This window comes from Sturnira hondurensis, unplaced genomic scaffold (genome assembly GCF_014824575.4).
Source record: "Sturnira hondurensis isolate 20B ecotype Veracruz unplaced genomic scaffold, ASM1482457v3 Scaffold0015056, whole genome shotgun sequence".
NCBI classification, from domain to species: Eukaryota; Metazoa; Chordata; class Mammalia; order Chiroptera; family Phyllostomidae; genus Sturnira; species Sturnira hondurensis.
Genome location: NW_028087687.1, coordinates 7917656 through 7938771, shown reverse-complemented (window position 1 = coordinate 7938771; position 21116 = coordinate 7917656). Strand labels below are relative to the sequence as shown.

The 21116-nt window shown below is 36.5% G+C and overlaps 1 protein-coding gene and 1 pseudogene across 1 annotated transcript; both read left to right on the top strand.

Annotated features, from left to right (window-relative positions):
- Positions 1 to 3574: 3574 nt before the first annotated feature.
- On the top strand, positions 3575 to 10810 carry LOC118999669 (olfactory receptor 1086-like). Its single transcript, XM_037064373.1, has 2 exons — positions 3575 to 4479; positions 10696 to 10810. Exons 1-2 carry the CDS (start codon positions 3575 to 3577, stop codon positions 10808 to 10810), a joined length of 1020 nt encoding a protein of 339 aa, XP_036920268.1.
- Positions 10811 to 17151: 6341 nt separating this feature from the next.
- Positions 17152 to 18122, top strand: LOC118999694 (olfactory receptor 5T2-like; annotated as a pseudogene).
- The last annotated feature ends 2994 nt before the right edge of the window (positions 18123 to 21116 follow it).

Sequence of the window (21116 nt, the reverse complement as noted above, 5' to 3'; positions counted from 1 at the left end):
AAAGGAGGAAACAAAGGGGACTATATCAAAGTAAAAAGCTTCTGCACATCAAAAGAAACTGCCAACAGAACAAAAAGGCAGCCATCCAAATAGAAGATATTCGAAAACAACAGCTCTGACAGATTTTATACCTAACTTATATATAAACAACTCATACAAATCAATACCAAACAAACAATCTGACTTAAAAGTGGGCAGAGCACCTGAACAGATGCTTCTCCCAAGAAGAAATATGAATGGCTATCAGATATTTGAAAAGATGCTCAACTTCACTAGCTATTAGGGAAATGCAAATCACAGCTACAACCAGATGCCATGTCACACCTGTTAGAATGGCTGCTATCATCATAAAAAATAACAAGTGTGGGAAAGATTGTGGAAAATAGGAACCCTCATTCACTGCTGGTGGGAATATAAACTGGTATAACCACTGCGGAAAGCAGTTTGGAGCTTCCTTTAAAAAATAAGAATAGAGTTACCATATAGCCCAGAAACACCTTTTCTGAGTGCATAACCCCCAAATCTAAAAAGATTGAGTGGCGAAGACACATGCACCTCCACGATCATTGCAGCACTATCCACAGTGGCCAAAACATGGAAACAACCAAAATGTCCTTCAATAGTTCTTCCATAGAGGATTGAGTAAAGAACATGTGGTACATAATACAGTGAAACACTACTTAAACATAAGAAAAGATGTAATTCTGCCATTTGTGATAATGTGGATGGGCCTTGAGAATATCATGCTAAGTAAAGTAAGTCAGTCATAAAAAGCTAAGAACCACATGTTTTCACATATATGGGATAAAAAACTGAACCTCATAGATACAGACAACAGTATTGTGGCTGTCAGAGGGTGTGGGATGGGGGAGTAATAAAAGGTAAAAGCAGCCAAATCTATGGTGACAGAAGGTGATTTGACTTTGGGCGCAAAATGCAATATACGGAGCATGGGTCATGGAGATGTACACTTGAAATCTATATAATCTTGTTAACCAGTGTCACCCCGATAAATTTAATTATAAAACAAAATAAAAGTACAATAAGTATAGATGCAAAAAAAGAAATGTACTTAGTGATACTAATCATCATAAGGCATCATAATAACCAGAGGCCGGAGGGCTTTGATTATTTAATAAATATCACATGTAGTAAATTATTCCATAACAGTTTTTCTTTCTAATTATTGAGTAAATCATCATGTTGCTATCTTGAACCAGGAGATAATTGAGTCATGTTCCCCTTGGGGAAACTCTTGGTGGTTTTCATTAATCATTCAGTAAGGGAATATAAATGATCTACACCACTGTGTTCATAGTGTATCTAAACCCACATTTGCTGATACACAGGTAAGAAGAGAAAAGTTTAGGTCACTTGAAAAATATTTTATGAGGTGTGGCCTAAAAATGTGAAGGTCAAATGTTATAAAATCCCCTTTAGCTGTTCCCAACTGTGTGGATAAATACAACCCAACAGATACAAACTATTGAACTTATGTTTGCAGAGTTAAGTAAGAGTTTTCCAAATTGAATGCCTGCTTTTGTTTTTATGATGGAAGGAGAATGATCAGATTAAAGCAGGGACAACAAAGAAAACATTGGACCTATTCAACTACCTGAGTGCCTGTATTTTGCTCTAATGAAGAAATAATCAATTATCCTTTATTTTGCTAGCTTTGTGATATAGAAGTCACTTCAAGTTAATGCTATTTCATATTTTTCTCTAGTTTTAGTGTTTAAAGTCTATTTAAATATGTATCAAGAATCATATTTTATTTCACTGGGAGTGATAATAGGAGAGGGCAGTTACAGAATAAGGTCATGGTATAGTAAGAGATACTATAATACTGGGAAATGTGCTCAGAGCATGGCCATTATTACTTTTCTCCTTTTAACCAACTTACTATTTCAATGCTGGGGCAAAGATATTTGGAATTTTCTGCCTTCTATTAAAACTGTGTCTTTGAACTGGTTTGGTATTAATTTCAAAAGTGGATGCTATATTATTAAATTCTTAAAAATCACAGACATTTTGTCTTTATAACTCTGAATCCTTTCAAAGTATTTTAGTATTGACTTATGTATACCAAATGTAACATTTATTTTGGCATCTAGGGGAAATACCTGATTCAAGTAAAATTTAGCTAGTGTTCAACATTGTAATCTTTTACTATCTTACTTTCCCAAGTAAAATTAAGCCCACAGTAATGTGGAAAATGGAATGGTGATGAGCTGTGTGGTTAGAGAAAAAAATCATAATTAAAGTAAGATTCATTGGATTTAATCATGAAAGAATAATATCTCAGTACTTATTAATAATTACAAAACAAATATAATAAATTTAGCTAAGGAATGAAATATCTAGCAGGAGGCTAAGGTCACATATTTTAAATAATTAGTGATAATATTAGTTTGGGATCCAATATTTGCTAATGTTTTAAAAACAAATATATCTGATGACAAAGGATCAATTCTATAGTCATCATAAATTTGTAACAAAACAATGACAAATTTGAAAGAAATTTTTTATACATGTCTTGCTTTACACATTTAATTAGTCTGCGTATGTGCCATCATATCTGCTTGGTCATTCAAACATATTCCTATTTTAAGGGGAACAAACTGTGAAGAGGAAGCCTAATCCCACACTTGACATTTAATCATGACCAGGGCAATGAGCACTCACTTTTAGATCTAAATCCTATGTTTTTCCTAACCAGGTATGTCATTGAACTGAGACCAAGAATTGTATTGGGGTTGATTTTTTTCTTGTGACTTTGGGTCATATTTTTAATAGAGACTTAATCATTTTCATTAAAGTTTGTATTTCATTGCTTAATTTGGCTTACTGTGATCATGAGCCATCAAAAATCTTCATTGTTCTTTCAGATAAACCCAAGGCAATCTAACAGAGGTAGAAGTTTTTACACATTAGCTCATGAAATGTTACAATCCAGGCAACCGCTACTCTGTAGAATAAAAAGTAACTCAGCATATTCTTTATTGAACATAACTGTCAAAATTCAACTTTATTAGCATATTTTTTTCAATTTTTACCCCAATGTTACAAAATAAATATTAATATTCTCATTATATAGGTGACTAACCTGTGGTATATCATTTTACAACATTACTGGAAGGTCTAGAATGCTGACTTTCTATTCCAGTGCTCTGCCCACTGAAACACTATCTGATGTGAATCACTATCAAAAGAAAATTATTTTTAATCAACCACTTGGTGTTCTAATGTTACTTAATCAGAAAACAGCTAATAGAATACAGTAATAAATTATCAATTGACCTGATAGTTTTGGAAATGTCATGGATTCGCATAGTGAGTGGACACCCATCTTTTCCATTTAATTTTGCAGTGAGTGGCATGGACACTTGACCCACTTACTTGTCACTATCTACTATGTGCAACGTGGAAATTCTACATTGCCAACAAATAATATGAGGACATAGCTCCTGTCTCCTTGTGTCACAATATTGAGTCACAACTCTGTTTATTCTTTTTGTAGTAAGTAAATTGTAATTGTACAAATATCTTTATGCTTGTTTTATAAGATTTCAACATGAAGAATGTCACTGAAGTTACTACATTTGTACTGAAGGGCTTCACAGAAAATTTGCAAGTGCAAATCATCTTATTCTTCCTGTTTCTAGCGATTTACGTGTTTACTCTGGTGGGAAATTTAGGGCTAGTTGTATTGGTCATTGGGGATTCCAGGCTCCACAACCCCATGTACTACTTTTTGAGTGTGTTATCATCAGTGGATGCCAGCTTTTCCTCAGTAATTACTCCAAATATGTTAGTAGATTTTTTGTCAAAGAATAAAGTCATTTCGCTCCTTGGATGCTCATCACAGATGTTTTTCGCAGTTACTTTTGGGACCACAGAATGCTTCCTCTTGGCTGCAATGGCATATGATCGCTATGTGGCAATCTACAACCCTCTCCTGTACTCAGTGAGCATGTCACCCAGAGTCTATGTGCCACTCATCATTGCTTCCTATGCTGGTGGCATTGTGAATGCCTCTATACACACAATAGCCACATTTAGCCTATCCTTCTGTGCTTCCAATGAAATCAGGCATGTCTTTTGTGACATCCCTCCTCTCCTTGCTATTGCCTGTTCTGACACTCACATAAACCAGCTTCTACTCTTCTACTTTGTGGGCTCCATTGAGATCATCACTATCCTGATTGTCCTGATCTCCTATGGTTTCATTCTGTTGGCCATTCTTAGGATGCGTTCTGCTGAGGGAAGGAGAAAAGTCTTCTCTACATGTGGCTCTCACTTAACAGGTGTGTCAATTTATCATGGAACCATCCTCTTCATGTATGTGAGACCAAGTTCCAGCTATGCCTTGGACCATGACACGATTGTGTCAACATTTTACACCATTGTGATTCCCATGCTGAATCCCATCATCTACAGTCTGAGGAACAAAGATGTGAAAGAGGCAATGAAAAGAGTGTTTGGGAAAAATGGTTTTTTCAATAACATATTTTTACAGTTAAAAATGAATTAAAAATTGAGAGGTATGTTCTATGCCTCAATATTAAAAAGATATGATGAACATGCTTGTTTTTCTTGTCAGAATGGCTATCATCAATAAATCAACAAATGATTGTTTGCTAAGATGAGGAGAAAAGGAAACCGTCATGCACTATGGGTGGGAATGCAGGTTGGTGCAGCCACTGTGGAAAGCAGAATGGACTTAATAAAAAATATAAAGATGTAGCCCTGACCACTGTGCATCATCTAGTTGGGCATCACCCCACAGACTGAATGGTCTCCAGTTGGTTTCCCTGTCCGGGCACATGACTGAGTAGTGGGTTCCATCCCCAGTTGAGACATGTAAAAGAAGCAACCAACTGATCTATGTTCCTCTTTTGCATCAATGTTTCTTTCACTTTCTCTGTCACTTCTTCCCCCTCTCCTAAATAGTAAATCAATAAAATGTTTTTAAGATCTAGCTTACAAAAATTTAAAAATAGAACTTCACGATAAAGCAAGGATAAACAGTGATTGAAGGAGACATAACTTGGGGTGATGAACACACAGTACAGTTTACAGATGATGTAGTATAGAACTGTACCACTGAAAACTATTTAATTTTCTTAAGCAATGTCACCTCAATAAATAAAATTAAAAATCTAAAAAGTTGAAAAATATTTTATAAATATAAAAACGGAACTGCCTTAAGACACAATGATTTCACTTCTGGAAATACATCTGGAAAAAACTAAAATGCTAATTTGAAAAAATATATGTACCTCTATGTTCATTGCAGAGTTATTTAAACAGCCAAGATTCAGAAGCAGCCGAAGTGCTTATCAGTAGGTGAGTGGATAAGAAAAGTTGTGGTGGTTTACACAATGGAATACCACTCGACCATAAAACGGAAGGAAATCTTACCTTTTGTGATAGCATGGGTGGGTGTAGAGGGTATTATGCTAAGTGAAATAAGCCAATCAGAGAAAGACAAGTACCATATGATTTCACCTTTATCTGGAACCTGATGAACAGAGTAAGGGAACAAACAAAATAGAAACAGATTCATAGACACAGAGAACAGACTGACAGTTGTCAGGGGAGAGTTTGGGGGAATGGGTGAAAAAAGTGAAGGGATTAACCAGTACAAATTGGTAGTTACAGGATAACCACAGAAATGTAGATTACAGCACAGGAACTATGAGGTCTGTCCAAAAAGTATCTATCCATGAAATATAAAAAATAAAGTCACTTATTGAAGAAGATGCAAGATACAAGAAACATTGTATATTGTACAAAGACACCTCAGTCCTCTCCAAAGCAGGCACATTGGAACCTCACATAGTTCTCCCAGTGGCCATCAGCTGGCCCCTCATATTTTCCTGAGTTTCACCAAAGGTCTGAAACCTCTTCAATTTCAAAGGTGATTTTAGTTTTGGGAAAGCCAGAAGTTGCAAGGTGCCAAATCTGGGTGGTAGGTCTGAGTCACTTGGGTGATTTGATACTAAGCAAAAAAACTCTGCATGAGACATGATGCATGGGCAGACATCCTGTTGTGATGAAACTGCCAATCATCAGTTACCCATAACCATAGCCATTTTCATCATATTACATCTCCCAACCAATGAGGAACTTTGATGTAGTACTATTATTAATTGTTTGGCCTGGAGGGGTGTACTCACAATGGACAACACTTTTAAAATTAAAAAATGTAGTTAACATGGTCTTGATATTGCTGCAACTTTGCTGCTACTTCTTTGGCCATGGAGAGCCAAGAGACTTCCATTGGGACAACTGGTCCTTTGTGTCTGGATCACAACCATAGACCCACAGTTCATGTCTGATTATGCTTTTCTTGAGGAAATCTGATTAGTTGGTAATGGATTAAATCAAGTCATCAGCAACTTCAACATGATGTTCCTTTTGTCTTGGCAGCAGAAGCCATGGAGCGGATTTTGCCACAACCTATTTCGTGCCAAGATCTTGAGTCAAAATCTCAGACATAGTAGTTTTTGGAATCCCCAGGTCGTCTTCTTTCTTGCACTGTCATTGCTGATCTTTGTTGGTTGCAGCCCATACATATTCAACATTACAGGTGTTGTGCTTGTTGCAGCCCTTCCAGAACATGGGTCACTTCCAACAGATTCTCAACCAGCTGAATCATATGTGCCACACTTTCATTTGTGCAGTGGTCACTGGATTTTCCCCAAAAGCCTTCTCAATCATCTGAATATTTTCTGCAGAGGAATGTTCGAACCTAATGCAAAATTTGATGCAGATTCATTGCTCTACTCAGTCATTTTGAATGTGATGGCCACACAGAACACATGCTCACTCTATGGTGTCTACAACGCCCACTGATTAGTGCAGTGGAGTCATTATTATTCACACAGGCACCTTCCAGTCCAATCTCCTTGGCTGTGAAGTTACATCGATGTCATAAACTATTCTTGTTACTATTAGTAACAGTGGCTGGAGTTTTTTCAGACAGACCCCAAATGGTCAATGACATTGAGAAAAATATTTGTAGTCAGGTGAGTACCTGAAGCAGTGAGGGGACTGCTCTGAAGTACATCATTGCCTAACCACTTTGCTGTCCATCTGAAATTACAAAAGAATAATCTTAAGTATAAATGACAATTGCACATTAAAAAAAGAAAAAAATTGTGAGAAAAATTATAATGTAGCAACACAAAGAAAACTCACTAACAAGAGACATTTATAGGAGGGAAATGGGTGAATAGCACTGGGGAGAGAATTCAAACAGGAGAAGAGAAATGATGAAAAATTGTTGGGGGGAATATATTGTGAAAAGAGATGCTTTGTGTTTGTCCTGCTAAGGTGTTATTGAAATTTAGTGATTCTATTTTAGAGAAATATTGTTAGTGTTCTATGGTCTAGGGAGATTCTTTTTTTCTGAAATTCAAAGGGTTTTCACAAATAAATTAATAATAACAGTAGTACTATTGGTAACTATAGTAATCACTAAAACAAAAGGAAAGAATACAGGAAAACAGTAAGGAAGAAGGAGGGACAACTGCCACTTAAAATTGCTCTTGAAGGATACCTGCACTTCCAATGACAATGAGGCCTGTGGGAAGCAGTGTTGAACATCAACACAGCAGGCACGCTTTTCTGTATCTTGGCTCCTGAGCACGAGGATTGAGGAGAGGGAGCATCTGCACAGGAATCACAGGGTGGAAGGGGTCAGAATAAAACAGAACCACAGCTGGGTCAGCACCAGGCCTCTAGAGAAAAGCATCAAGATGAGCAGGGGCTCAGTTGTGGGGAGAGTTTCATCTGCAAGCTGGGTGTGCCTTACCCTCTAATTGTGCTTGTCTTTTGTCATGTTTGACTTTAAGTATGATCTTTATAAATGTTCATGCCTACTCTCTACATATTGTGAGAAATGGAAGAATGGATTTTGTTTGTGCTTTTGGTAAAATAATAAAAGGCAGTGGGAGGCACCATCACAGAAAGCATGGTAATGACACCAAGAATTCACAAATATTACCTGTGGCCTCCAAACCACAGGCTATACTTAGAATCGCTGCTAATGCATAGACCTAAGGAAGGAGCACAGTGCTTTGATCTGGAGTCAGATACCAATGATTCTGTGGTAAGTGGTATGTGAGCTATAGTTTTGTTATCAAGCAATCTATAGTTTCAACACAATCCCTATTAAAATACCAATGACATATTTCACAGATACAGAACAAACATTTCAAAAATTTATAGGCAACCATAAATGACCCTGTATAGTTTCAGCAATTTTGAGAAAGAAGAACAAAGTAGGGGGGATCACAATATCTGATACCAGCCTATATTATAAAGCCACTGTAATCAAAACATTCTGGCACTTGAGTAACAACAGACACATAGACCAATGGAACACAATAGAGAATCCAGAAATAAACCCATGTCTCTATGGTCAACTAATATTTGACAAAGGGGCAGGAACATAAAATGGAGCAAAAATAATCTCTTCAAAAATGGTGCTGTGATACCTGGACAGGCACATGCAACACAATGAAACTCAATCACCAACTTACAACATACACATAAATAAACTCAAGATGGATAAAATATTTAAATACAAGTCACAACATTTAAACGTCTTAGAGGAGAACATAGGCAGGAAAATCTCAGGCATTCCACGCAGCAATATTTTCACTGATATGTCCACTAGATCAAGGGACATAAAAGAAAGAATAAATAAATGGGATCTCATCAAACTTAAAAGCTCCTGCACAGCTAAGGGAAACAACATTAAAGTGAAAAAAGAACCAACCGTATGAAAATACACCTTTGCCAATGATACCTTGGACAAGGGTTTGATTTCCAAAATATATACATAACTCACACAACTCCACTCTAACAAGACAAGCAACCCAATTAAAAAGTGGGCAGAGGAGTTGAACAGACACTTCTCCAAGAGGGTGGAGAGGGTCCAAAGACATATGAAATAATACTCAGTGTCATTAGCTATCAGAGAGATGCAAATTAAAACCACAATGATAGCACTTCACACCAGTCAGAATGGCCATCATAAACAAAGCAACAAACAATAAATGTTGGAGAAGTACAGAGAAAAGGGAACCTTATGCACTGTTGGTGGGACTGCAGACTGGTGCAATCACTGTAGAAAACAGTATAGGGTTCCCTCAGAAAATAAAAAAAGAACTGCCTTTTGGCCCAGCAATTCCATTGCTGGGGTTATACCTTAAGAATGCTGACACAGTAATCCAAAAGAACCTATGCACCCCAATGCTCAGAGCACACAATTTACAATAGCCAAGTGCTGAAAGCAACCTAGGTGCCCATCAGTAAGTGAATAGATCAAAAAACTATGATACATTTACATGATGGAATACTAAGCAGCAGAAACATAGAAGAAGCACCTATCCTTTGTGACAGCATGGATAGAACTAGAGAGCATTATGCTAACCGAAATAAGCCAGATGGTGAAAGACAAATACCATATGATCTCACCTTTAGCAGGAATCTAATCAACAAAATGAACAGGCAAGCAAACTATAATCAAAAACACTGAAATTGAGAACAGGCTAACAGTGACAGAGGGAAGAGGGGAGGGGATTATAGAGGAAAAGGATGAAGAGTTTGCAGGAACTATTATAAAACACACCATGGACAATAAAAAGTGTGGTGGAAACAAAGGAAGAAAGTAGGGGAGGCAGGGGTAGTGGGGAGGGGCGGAGGGAAAAGGCAGAAAACTGTACTTGAACAACAATAATAGTATGTTAAAAAAAGAATAAAAATAAATAAAATGGAGGGCCCTTCTGGGAAAAGTGATTCAAAGAAACAAAAAAAAATATTTAAGTAAATTCCTAGAAGAAAACTAAGAAAAAAGCTAGACTTTGGACATGACAATGATTTCATGGATGTGATACCATGACACAATTGACACAATAAATACTGTTAATAAAAACAAAGTTAGTTAAATGAGAATAAATACAACTAAAAATCTGCACACAAAAAAAAGGAAAAAAATCAGTGAAAAGGTAAACTACAGAATGGGAGAAAATATTTAATAACCACTTCAATAGACATTTCTCAAAAAAATGATAGTGGCCACAGAGCAATAATAGTAAAATATAAGATCTCACACAATAAATTACACAGAAAATAATCATAGGTACTGAACTTATGGACCCTGTACTTACAGAACATTTTATGAATTTGACACCAAAAGCAAGGGAAATAAAGGCAAAAATATGTAAATGGAATATATAAAATTAAAAAGCTTCTGCACAGCAAAAGAAACCTCCAAAAAATCAAAAGGCAGCAAGCTACTTGGGAGAAGATACTTGCAAAGAACATTTCAGAACTAGACTCATATCCCAAATATATAAAGAACTCATACAACTCAACACATAACAAACAATCCAATTAAAACATGGGCAGAGGACTTGAATAGACACTTCCCCCAAGAAGACATACAAACGACCAACAGAAATATGAAAAGATGTTCAACTTCACTGGCTATTAGGGAAATGCATATCAAAACTATAATGGAATACCACCGCACACCTGTTAGAATGGCTATTATCATAATTAAGACAAAAATAACAAGTGTTGGAGAGATTGTGGAGAACAAGAAACCCTCATTCACTGCTGGTGGGAATGGAAACTGCTACAGTCACTATGGAGAACATTATGGATGTTCCTCCACAGAGTAAGAAGAGAGTTACCACATGACTCAGCAACACTTCTTCTGGGTATCCACCTCCAATATTTGAGATTATTGGCAAAAATATATGTACCCCTTTGTTCATTGCAGCACTATTAATGGTGACCAAGACCTGGAGACAAACCAAGTGTCCTTCAAGAGATGAGTGGATAAAGAAGATGTGGTACATATATACAATGGGATACTACTCAGCCACAGGAATAAATGAAGTACTGCCATTTGTGACCATATGGATGGACTTTGAATAGTTCATGCTAAGCAAAACAAATTGGTCAGAAAAAGCTAAGAACCATGTGATTTTACTCAAATATGGGATAAAAAACTGAAACTTATAGACACGGAAAAGAGTATTGTGTTTATCAGAGGGATGGGAGTTAGGGAAGTAATAAAGGGACAAAGGGGACCAAATCTATGGTGACAGATGATTTGACTTTGGAAGGTGAGCACATGATGCAATATTCAGATCATGTTTTGTAGAAATGTACACTTGAAACCAATATAGTCTTATTAACCAATTTCTTCCTAATAAGTTCAATAAGAAATAACAAAAAGAAATACAGCAAGTACAGCTGCAAGCAAAAAAAACTTAATGTCACTAATCATAAGAAAAATGTAAATCTAAAGCATATTGTACTCAAAGGCCAGAGGACTCTGGTTATTTAATAAATACCAATGCGTAGTATATTATTCCATAACAATTTTCCTTTTAATTACTGAGTTGTTATCTTGAACCAGAAGATAATTGGAGCATGTTCCCATTGGGGACATTCTTGCGATTTTCATCAACAGTTGAGTAAGGGAATATAAATTGTCTAAATTATTGTATTCATAGTGTATCTAAACCCACATTTGCTGATACACAGGTAAGAAGAGAAAAATGTAGGTGGTCTCTTGAAAAATATTTTATGAGGTGTGGCCTAAAAATGTGAAGGACAAATGTTATAAAATCTCCAGTACTAAACACTTCATTTGCTGCCTATTCCAACTATTGAATTTATGTTTGTACAGTTAAATAGAGTTTTCCAAATTGAGTATATGCTTTCATTTTTATGATGAAAAATGACAGATCAGATTAAAGCAAGCACAATAAAGAAAACATCAGACTTATTCAACTACCTGGAGGCTTTTATTTGCTCCAACGAGGAAACAATCCATTATTCTTTATATTTTCCTAGCATTGTGATATAGAATCCATTTTAAGTTAATGCTATTTGATACTGCTTCTCTAGTCTTAATGTTCACAATTTATCTAGATATATATCAAAAATCATTTTTTATTTCACTGAGACTGATGATAGGAGAGGGCAGCTACAGAATGAGGCCATGATACTATGAGAAATAGTGTAACACTGGGAAGTGTGCACACACTCTGCGAGAGGTGCAGGATTGATTGCTGGTTCTGGCACGACTTAGCTGTGAGAGTTGCTAGAGAGGTGAAATAACCCCATGTGCACAAAGGTCCATTGCTGCTGCGTGCGCTCAGTGCACGGCTGTTACTATTTTTCTCCTCCTTTGCCCACTTACTGCTTCAGTGTTGAGGCAAAGATATTTGAAATTTTATGCCTTCTTTTAAAACTTTATTTTTAGATTATTCCAGGTATCTATGCCTCTGTTTTTCTTTTGTTCATCAGTTTATTTTGTTCATTTGATTTCACATATAAGTGAGTTCATATGGTATTTATGTTTCATTGACTGGCTTATTTCACTAGCATAATAATCTCCAGGTCTACCCATGCTGTGTCAAAAGATCAGAGATCTTTCTTTTTTGTGGTTCTGTAGTATTCCACTGTATAGTAGTACCACAGCTTTTTCATCCACTCATCTAATGATGAGAACTTGGGCCATTTCTATATCTTGGCTATTGTAAATAACACTGATATGAACATAGTGGGTGCGTATATACTGTTGAATTGATGGTTTGGTACTCTAGATATATTTCCACAAGAGGGAACACTTGGTCAGAAGGCAGACTGACAGCTGTCAAAGGGGAGGGGAAAGGGAGGGACTGAATGAAAGAAGGTGAAAGTATTATCCAAACAACATACATGCACAACCCATAGACTCAAGCAGCAGTGTGGTGATGGCTTGAGGGAAATAGAGGCAAGGGCTGGGTGAAGGTGTCAAAAGGGGGAGAAATGGGGACAGATGTAATAATCTAAACAATAAAAAATAAAATTAAAAAACTAGAAAACTGGTTTTGCATTAATTTTAAACAGTGATGTTTTATTACTAAATTCTCTAAGAATCAAACATTTTCTTTTTATAACTCTAAGTGCTTTCAATATATTTTAATATTGACTTAGCTATACCCAGCCTAGATCCCAAAATAAAATTTATTTTGGCATCTAGTGAATTTAGCTGAAGTATTTAAGGTTGTAGTCTTTCACCATCTTACCCAAGTGAAATTAAGCCCACAGTAATATAGCAAATGGAATAGTGGTGAGCTGTGTGAATAGAGAAAATAATCATAATCAAAAAATGACTTGTTGAATTTCATCCTGAAAAAATAGTATTTCAGTGTGTCTCAATAATCACACAATACATTAAATGTAGACAAAAATGAACTATTTGGCTCAAGGCTCTGGTCACATAGTTCTATGTGGTTAGGTAAAGTATTAATTTTGGGACCCAGTATTTGCTAATATATTAAAAATGAACACATCTGCTATAAACATTGGGGTGCATAGGTTCTTTTAGATTGGTGTTTCAGGGTTCTTAGGGTATAATCCTAGCAGTGGAATAGCTGGGTCAAAAGGCACATCATTTTTAGTTTTCTGAGAAAATTCCATAGTTTTCCATAGTGGTTGTACCAGTCTGCAATCCCACCAACAATGGATTAGGGTCCCCTTTTCTCCACAACCTCTTCAACATTTGTTGTTTGTTGCTGTGTTTGTGATGGCCAAAGAACCTATGCACCCCAATGTTTATAGCAGCTCAATTTACAATAGCCAAGAGTTGGAAGCAACCTAGGTGCCCATCAGTAAATGAATGGATCAAAAAACTGTGGTACATTAACACAATGGAATTCTATGCAGCAGAAAGAAAGCAGGGGCTCCTACCCTTTGCAACAGCATGGATGGAACTGGAAAGCATTATGCTGAGTGAAATAAGCCAGATGGTGAAAAACAAATACCATACGATCTCACCTTTAACAGGAAGCTAAACAACAAAGCAAACAAAATATAACCAAAGACACTGAAATACAGATCAGGTGGACAGTGACCAGAAGGGAGAGGGGAGGGAATTTCAGGGGAAAAGGGGAAGGATTCACAAGAACTTGTATAAAGGACACATGGACAACAACTAAGGGGGGTGGAATTGGGAGGGAGGGAGGGAGTACTGGGGGGGGTGGGATGGGATGGGAATAAAAGACAGAAAACTGTATTTAAACAACAATTAAATTTTTAAAAAGACAAAAAAATAAATAAACAGGCACTTCCGCCAAGATGGAGGCATAGATGGAAACACTGTGCCTTCTCCCACAACCAAGTTTGAATACAACAAAGGTTTGGTAAACAAAGATGTAGCCAAAGAACAGAAAATTGAACTATACGGAAGTCCAACAACAAGGAACCATTCAACCGGGACCAGTAAGAGGGGCGGAGCCAGCAGTGGAGCAGGGTCGGGCAGGAAAGATCCCCGACCCAGGTGTGCAGGCAGCTGGAGTAGCAGCAGGTGTCATCACGGACCCAGTGAAGGTTTGGGGCAGTCTGACCTCGGTCACACATTCGCACGCAGATAAACCAGCAGAGGAGTGGGCAGTGAGGTGGACTGGGCAGTGCCCCGAGCTGGTGAACACCTAGGGCTCCGCTTCTCGTAGGTTACAAGCAAAAACAGTCCAAAATATGGCTCAAGAAGAACTCAAAGCCCCAGAGCCTATAACTCTAAGCAACTAAGAAATAACAAACCTCTCAGATGCACAGTTCAAAACACTGGGGATCAGGATGCTCACAGAACTGGTTGATTATAGTCACAAATTAGAGGAACATATGAAGGCTAAACTAATTGAAATGAAGGGAAACGCACAGGAAACCAATAGTGATGGAGAAGAAACTGGACCTCAAATCAATGGAGTGGACCAGAAGGAAGAACAAAACATCCAACCAGAAATGAAGAAACAAGAATTCAAAAAAATGAGGAGAGGCTTAAGAACCTCCAGGACATCTTTAAACGTTCCAACATTCAAATTATAGGGGTACCAGAAGGGGGAAAGGAACAGCCACAAGTGGAAAACTTATTTGAGCAAATAATAAAGGAGAACTTCCCCAGTCTGGCAAAGGAAATAGACTTCCAGGAAATCCAGGAAGCTCAGAGAGTCCCAAAGAAGTTGGACCCAAGAAGGAACACACATCATAATTACATTAGCCAAGATGAAAATGAAGGAGAGAATCCTAGAAGCAGCGAGAAATAAGGGGACAGTCACCTACAAAGGAGTTCCCATCAGACTGTCAGTGGATTTCTCAAAAGAGACCTCACAGGCAAGAAGGGGCTGGAAAGAACTATTCCAAGTCATGAAATCCAAAGATCGTACATCCAAGATTGCTTTATCCAGCAAAGCTTTCATTTAGAATGGAAGGGCAGATAAAGTGCTTCTCAGATAAGATCAAATTCAAGGAGTTCATCATCACTAAGCCCTTATTATATGAAATGTTAAAGGGACTTATCTAAGAAAAAGAAGATGAAAATATGAACAGTGAAGGACAGCAAACTCACAGTTATTAACAACCACACCTAAAACAAAAGCAAACCAAGAGGACAGCTAGATCAGGAGTGGAACCATAGAAATGAAGAACACATGGAGGGTTAGCAACAGGGGAGTGGGAGGAGGAGAAGGGGTGAGAAGGCACAGAAAATAGCATAGACAGTAGGTAGAAAATAGACAGGGGGGAGGGCAAGAATAGTAGGGGAAATATAGAATCTAAAGAGCTTGAGACACGTGGTTATAAACTACAGGGGGGATGGTGGGGGGTGTGCAGGGTGGAGGGGAATGAGGGGGGAATAGAACAACTATAATGGTATAATCAATAAAATATATTTGAAAAAAAGAAAAAAATTAAATAAAAAAGTGGTTTGCAAATAAATAAACACATCTGATGACAAAAGATCAATTATACAGTCATGTTAAATTTACAATCAAAATTACATATTTAAAAAAATAATTTCATACATTTATTGCTTTGCACATCTGATTAGTGTGCCTGGCTATATACTATTATATCTGCTTGCTCATTCAGACATATTGCTATTTGAAAGAAGAGTAAACTTTGAAGGAAAAGCTTACACTGACACATGACATTTAATTATGAACCTGGCCAATGAACACATACTTTCAGATCAAAATTTTATGTCGTATGTCTTGTAGATGTATCACTAAATTGATGTCAGGAATTGTATTGAGGCTAATTTTTTCCTGTGAACCTTGTTCATATTTTTTAAATAGGTTTTATCTTATTCATCAAAGTTTACTTTTTATTTCTTAATTTAGTTTAATTCACTCATGGGCCATCATCCTTAAAACAAACAAACAAAAAGAAACTTGACTCATTTTTTTGGATGGATCCAAGAGGATATAACACAGAAAATTTTTAGCAATTAACTCATAAAATGTTACAGTCCCAGACATATCTACTCTATAGAACCAAACTAATTCAACAATTCTCTGTTTACAGAATTGTCAAGAGTCAAGTTTATTAACACATTTTTGTCTTTTGATTTTTATTCCAATATTATAGAATAAATAAATATTAATGTTTTCACGCTGCAGAAGACTAGCTTAGAGTGTTCACTTTACACCATTATAAAAAGTCTACCATGCTGACATTCTATTCCAATGCTCTGTACACTGATATGCTACCTCATGTGTGTCACTGACAAAAGAAATTTTTTTTAAAGATTTTATGTATTTATTTATCTTTAGAGGGAAAGGAGAGAGGGAGAGAAACATGAATGTATGGTTGCCTTTTGTGTCTCCCCTGCTGGGAGTTGGCCTGCAGGGAACTGGACTACAACCCAGGCATGTGCCCTTACTGGGAATCGAACCACGATCCTCTGGTTCACAGGCCCGCGCTCAATCCACTGAGCTACACCAGCCAGGGCAGAAATTTATTTTTAAACAATCACTTTCGGTTTTAATGTGACTTAATATGACAACAGCTTAAAAAAAGCAGCTGTAAGCTAACAAGTTGACCTGATGGTTTTGGAAATGACATGATTCACATAATGAGAGGACACTCATCTTTTCCATTTTATTTTGCAGTGAGTGGCATAGATACTTGACTCACTGTCTTGTCAATGTCTTCTTATATGTAAGTAACAATTTTTACATTGCAAAAACATAAATATAAAAATGAAGCTCATGTTCCCTTGTGTCATTCAGTCAAAACTCTATTTATTTTTTGTAACAAATTAATTGTAACTGTACAAATATCTTTACATTTGTTTTGTGAGGTTTCAACATGAAGAATGTCACTGAAGTTACCACGTTTGTACTGAAGGGCTTCACAGACAACCTTGAACTGCTAATTATCTTGTTCTCCCTGTTTCTGGAGATTTACCTGTTCACTCTGGTGGGAAATTTAGGGCTGATTGTATTGGTCACTGGGGATCCCCAGCTCCACAACCCCACATACTATTTTCTGTTCGTGCAGTCATCAGTGGATGCTGGCTTTTCCTCAGTAATTACACCAAATATGTTAGTAGATTTTTTGTCAAAGAATAGTCATTTCTTTCCTTGGATGTGCAACACAGATGTTTTTCACAGTTACTTTTGGGACCACAGAATGCTTCCTCTTGGCTGCAATGGCATATGATCGCTATGTGGCAATCTACAACCCTCTGCTGTACTCAGTGAGCATGTCACCCAGAGTCTATGTGCCACTCATCATTGCTTCCTATGCTGGTGGCATTTTGCATGCTTGTGTGCACACACCAGCCACATTTAGCCTATCTTTCTGTGCCTCCAATGAAATCAGGCATGTCTTTTGTGATGTCCCTGCTCTCCTTGCTATTTCCTGTTCTGACACTCACATAAACCAGCTTCTACTCTTCTACTTTGCGGGCTCCATTGAGATCTTCACTCTCCTGATTGTCCTGATCTCCTATGGCTTCATTCTGTTGGCCGTTCTGAGGACAGGTTCTGCTGAGGGGAGGAGAAAAGTCTTCTCTACCTGTGGCTCTCACTTAACAGGTGTGTCAATTTCTCATGGAACTGTTCTCTTCATGTATGTGAGACCTAGTTCCACTTATGCCTTGGACCATGACATGATTGTGTCAACATTTTACACCATTGTGATTCCCATGCTGAATCCCATCATCTACAGTCTTGAGAAAGAAAGATATGAAAGAGGCAATGAAAAGAGTGTTTGGGAAAAATGGGTGTATCAATATAGTACATTTTCATAATAACTATTAAATTGAATCAAATTCAAAATAATGTTCATTGTCTTGATATCAAAATAAGAATTTGTTTTAGTGTACTAGTGCTTTTCTAGTCTTCTTAGACCTTTTTGTATAAAAATCATAGTCAGACCTCCACCTGTGCAGTTTCCACACAGGCTAAAAAACTGTGATTAATGTGCTTTTTAAATCATGCTCAGGCACACACACACACACACACTGATACTGATACTGATTATACTAATTTATCAGGTTGTCATAGCAAAGCACCACAGACTGGTGGCCTAAACAGAAATTTATTTTTCACTATTCTGGAATCTAGGGAACTTAGAGCAAAATAAAACTAGATCTGCTTTCACCTGAGGCCTTTTCCTTCACTAGTAGATGGCCATCTTTTCTCTCTGTCTTCACACCGTCATTTCTCTGAGTTTTTCTATGTCTTTTCTACTCTTCTTATAAGGACACAAGTCATATTGGATTAAGGACCAATCTAAAGATCTCATTTTAATTTAATTATTTCTACAAAGACCATATCACTAAATATAGTCACAGTCTAAAGTCATAATATCAACATATGAATATTGGTATATATTACCTATATTTACACACACAGTCACTCATGCACTTATTATTTACCTTAAACTATATAGGCCCTGACTGGTGTAGCTCAGTGGATTGAGCACAGACCTGTGAACCAAGAAGTCGCTGGTTGAATTCCCAGCCAGGGCACATGTCTGTCTCTCTCCTTTCCTTCTCCTGTGTCTATAAATAAATAAACAAATAAAATCTTAAAAACTGTATAATATGCACTTTATTTTATATTACTCAAATCATGTAAGTTCTAATAATTATAATTATGAGTGACTTTGCAATTCTACCTATCTTGTGGAAATATCACCCAGTCAGTAAAAAAATCACATCTCACTTACTTCTGTAGCACTCTCCATGGAATCATTGACTTGGACCACAGTTCAAAGCATTGTGCTCCATCCTTAGGTCAATATCTTGGCAACAATGCATAGTTCAGAGGACACAGGTATGTTTAAATTTGTGGTGTTATTACTATGTTGATGTGTGAGAGTGCATGCTTCTCCCTCTTAGTATTTCATCTAGAGCGTGAATACAAAACCTATTCTCTAATTTTTAACAGAATACAGTGACTATGCATTAGCTTTTATGAAGATTACACTTAAACTCAAAAGTGACAAAAGACAAACACAATTCAGAGAATCAGTACTTTGTCTGGCAGATTGGGCTGCCACACCTGAGCCCTGGGCCACCTTTATGAGAGAAGGAGAAAACACAGACTAGTACAAAGTATTTGCTAAAGAGCTATACAATAGAGAACATGTATCTAGAATACATAAAGGCATCTAAAACAAAATATAAAAAACCCATAATAAGTGGGCATACACTTGAATAAATGTACACAGATGGTTAATATGTCCATGGGAACATGCTAAATAGTATCTTGAGTTAGGAAAAGAATTTCAACCAAACATCATGATCAAATACATCTGTTACAATGAGTAAAGTTTAAAAGTGCAATAATAACGGACAATATAAAGGTGTTATTAAGGATGCCGAGCAACTGGAACTCTCATCCATTGCCGGTAGGAATACAAATGGGACAGCCACTTAAGCAAGCCATCTGACAGTTTCCTAAGAAGTGAAACATACACCTACCATATGAAATGTGAGATCTAATTCTACCATTTATCCAAAAGAAATGAAAACACAGATGAACACAATGACCCAGATTCCAATTTTTATAGTGGCTAGACTCACCATATTTCCAAAGTGAAAGCACTTCAAATGTTCATCAAACAGAGAATAAGTAACTAACCGAGGTACATCCTTAAAATGGGATACTATTCAGCAATTTAATAGCAATAACACTATTGGTATATTCAAGTACACAGATGAATCCCATATGTTTTGCGCTAAGTGGAAGAATACAAGTTCAAAAGATGACATTGTGATTACACTGTTACCACATTCTGCAAAAGGTGAAAATATAAATGTGGAGAACTCATCCACGGTTGCCAGATGACTGCATAGTGATATGATGGACTTTTTAGAAGTGTTTTATAGAACACTTGTTCTATAGAACAAGAGACAAGTGTTCTATAATTTGATATTAATTATACAATTCTATGCGTTTTACAACGTTCATATAACTTACACCTATAATTAGTGGATTTTTATTAATTGATATTAATACTTAACAACTCTAACTTTAAAAATCTAGATATTACATAAGTTCATTCTTGCATCAGAATTTTTACTTTGTAAAGGAGATGTGACACGAAAAATGTGTAAGGGAGACGTCTGAGTACTATCAATATTTTACTCCTTACTCTTTGTTTTTGTTACAGGATTATGGTCATATTGTGAAAATTCATCAAGCTGTACACCACATAAAAATACTTTTCTACATATATATTTTCTTCCCTAAAAGAAACAAACCCTCAATTTTTTCATATTTTCTAGTAAAATCAATAAACCTTTGATACATAAATGTACTTTGAATGTCTTATATTGTAACTAATTGTCCTATTATTGAGTAAGTTAACAAATTTTTGCTATATAATGCTATATTCGTGTAAATGTTTTAGACATTTTGAAAATTACAGTTTGTAATTTTTCTCAGTCTCTCTCAAACTCTTTCTTATTTCAATTGATTTTTCTCCATATCTGTCTTTTTCTTCTCTCTCTCTAACCGTGATTTCAACAGTTGCCACTCACACTCTTCTATTTTAATAAATTATTCCTGACTTATATAGTTTTTCATGTCTAGCTACTTTCTGTGGTTTCTTTTTCCCAAGATTCATTGAGAAATAATCAGCATTGATCAGCGCATCATTTTAGAGCACATAGAATAATGTGTGTTCTCTTTCCCATGTTTTCAAATCCTTCTGATGTCTAGCTTCTCATATCTACTAACACATTTTATTATTCTCATCAAACATAAGAACTCTATTAAATTGTATTTAATGTTATTATAAGA